At 32.3% G+C, this 1618-nt stretch overlaps 1 protein-coding gene across 1 annotated transcript in view; it reads left to right on the forward strand.

The window, feature by feature from the left end:
• The window catches only part of LOC119587421 (trithorax group protein osa-like), a gene marked incomplete in the record, with an annotated part of 43338 nt that overhangs the window by 4042 nt on the left and 37678 nt on the right, over nucleotides 1-1618 (forward strand). Inside the window, 1 exon segment of the mRNA XM_037936156.1 lies at nucleotides 763-968. Within this exon segment, the coding sequence (XP_037792084.1) occupies nucleotides 763-968 (206 nt within the window).

The following is a 1618-nucleotide window of genomic DNA, read 5'->3' on the forward strand; positions in this document are numbered from 1 at the left end:
TCATAATCTGCAAGGAATATTATTTAATACCAACTCTGCTCACTCACAAAGACAAGGTACAGGGAGACTAAAGGATGACAAGGGAATGGGGGAATGGAGGGGATTTTAGGTGTTTATGTTCATTTGCAAGAGGGGAGGATAGGGGACTTTGTAAGGGGTTCTATATACATTATTTAGAATATTGTAATGATTCTTATTTTATACTAATACTTTTATACTATATCATTAATAAAAAGAAGAGAGACATAGCATGTGATGTGCTCAGATTGACAAAAGGGTTGGAAAAAAGCTACAGTTGTGGATAATCTGACTTCATAGTTTAAAGTTACAATTTCAATTTTTTTTAAAGAGATTTTTCAGTAAACATTCATATATAAAATATATAGCCAGTCTTCTAGTTTGTGTATTTTTACAAAAAAGGAAACTTTATGAATTGGAATGTGATTATAGCTGTTCGAAGGGAGTGAAATGTATTTTTGCATGAAATACTTGAAAGTAACCCAATTAAATGATAAAATAAAGCAGTGGCTTTCTCTACAGGTGCAAATAGAAGGGTGAAAAGCTGCAGTTGCTATTTTAAAAAGTATATGTCTTATGTTACATATGTCATGTATGTCTAATTCAAAAGTTAATGTAATTGAATTGTATATTTATAGTAAGGGGAAGTTGAATAAATTTTAAATAAATACGTTTTTTGTCAAAACTGTGTTTAAATTTAAAATGAATAATGATTTGGATAACAACTAACTTAAAACTTTTCAGATATTTAGAGAAAAGGTCTTTCTGCCTGTAAACATTGGACTCAACCCAACTGAAGTGCGAGCACGCCTGTTGGGGGAGAGTGGAATGAATCTGCGTTACATTCAGGAAGAGACTGGGGTTGCCATATCAATTCGTGGCATCGGTTCTGGCTACCTAGAACATGCAACTGGCCAGGAAGCACAGGATTCTTTGCACTTTTACCTAGAGTGAGTGATAACATTAGTTCAAGATTGGTGTGGGGAGACTAGTTAAAAGGCATGTAACTTCTAGTGGTAGAAATGGATGAAGGTATTTTAAGTAGCCAGTAGTTTTAACCAGTACTTACATGCCTTAAAAATGTTTTACAAAAGTGATGCCAAAATATTTTTGGCAAACTTTGCAAACAGTCCAAATTCAATTCTGAAAAATGACACACTATTAGAATTATTATGACAATATTTTTTTTGTGTCCTAGATAATTTCTACTTTGCTGTGCATATGAAAAGTTCACACATTTTACTAGTACTATAATTTATTTGATGTTTTTCTTTCTCTCTTTTTCTCTAATAGAAATTGCCCTGTGCAATTTCCTTCCACACCCTTTAAAAAAAAAAAATTACCTATGGTAAGAGCGTATGATAATACATTACAAATTTCCCGTACATTCAGTCCATGGGTTGCCATAGTAACAAGGCTATTTTGGTCTTTTAGGAAGGGGGATAGGATATAAAAGATGCGGGTTTTAAATTAGAGATTTTATTAGTTTTCCAGTATAGGCATACAGAGTAGCACACTACAGTAAACAAAAGGTGAACAAAAAAAAATACTGAATAGGTATAAAATTGATTTAAACTCTACATTATACTGTTTCCCTTAA

The sequence above is a fragment of the Penaeus monodon genome, chromosome 22, assembly GCF_015228065.2.
Source record: "Penaeus monodon isolate SGIC_2016 chromosome 22, NSTDA_Pmon_1, whole genome shotgun sequence".
In the NCBI taxonomy this organism is placed as follows: Eukaryota; Metazoa; Arthropoda; class Malacostraca; order Decapoda; family Penaeidae; genus Penaeus; species Penaeus monodon.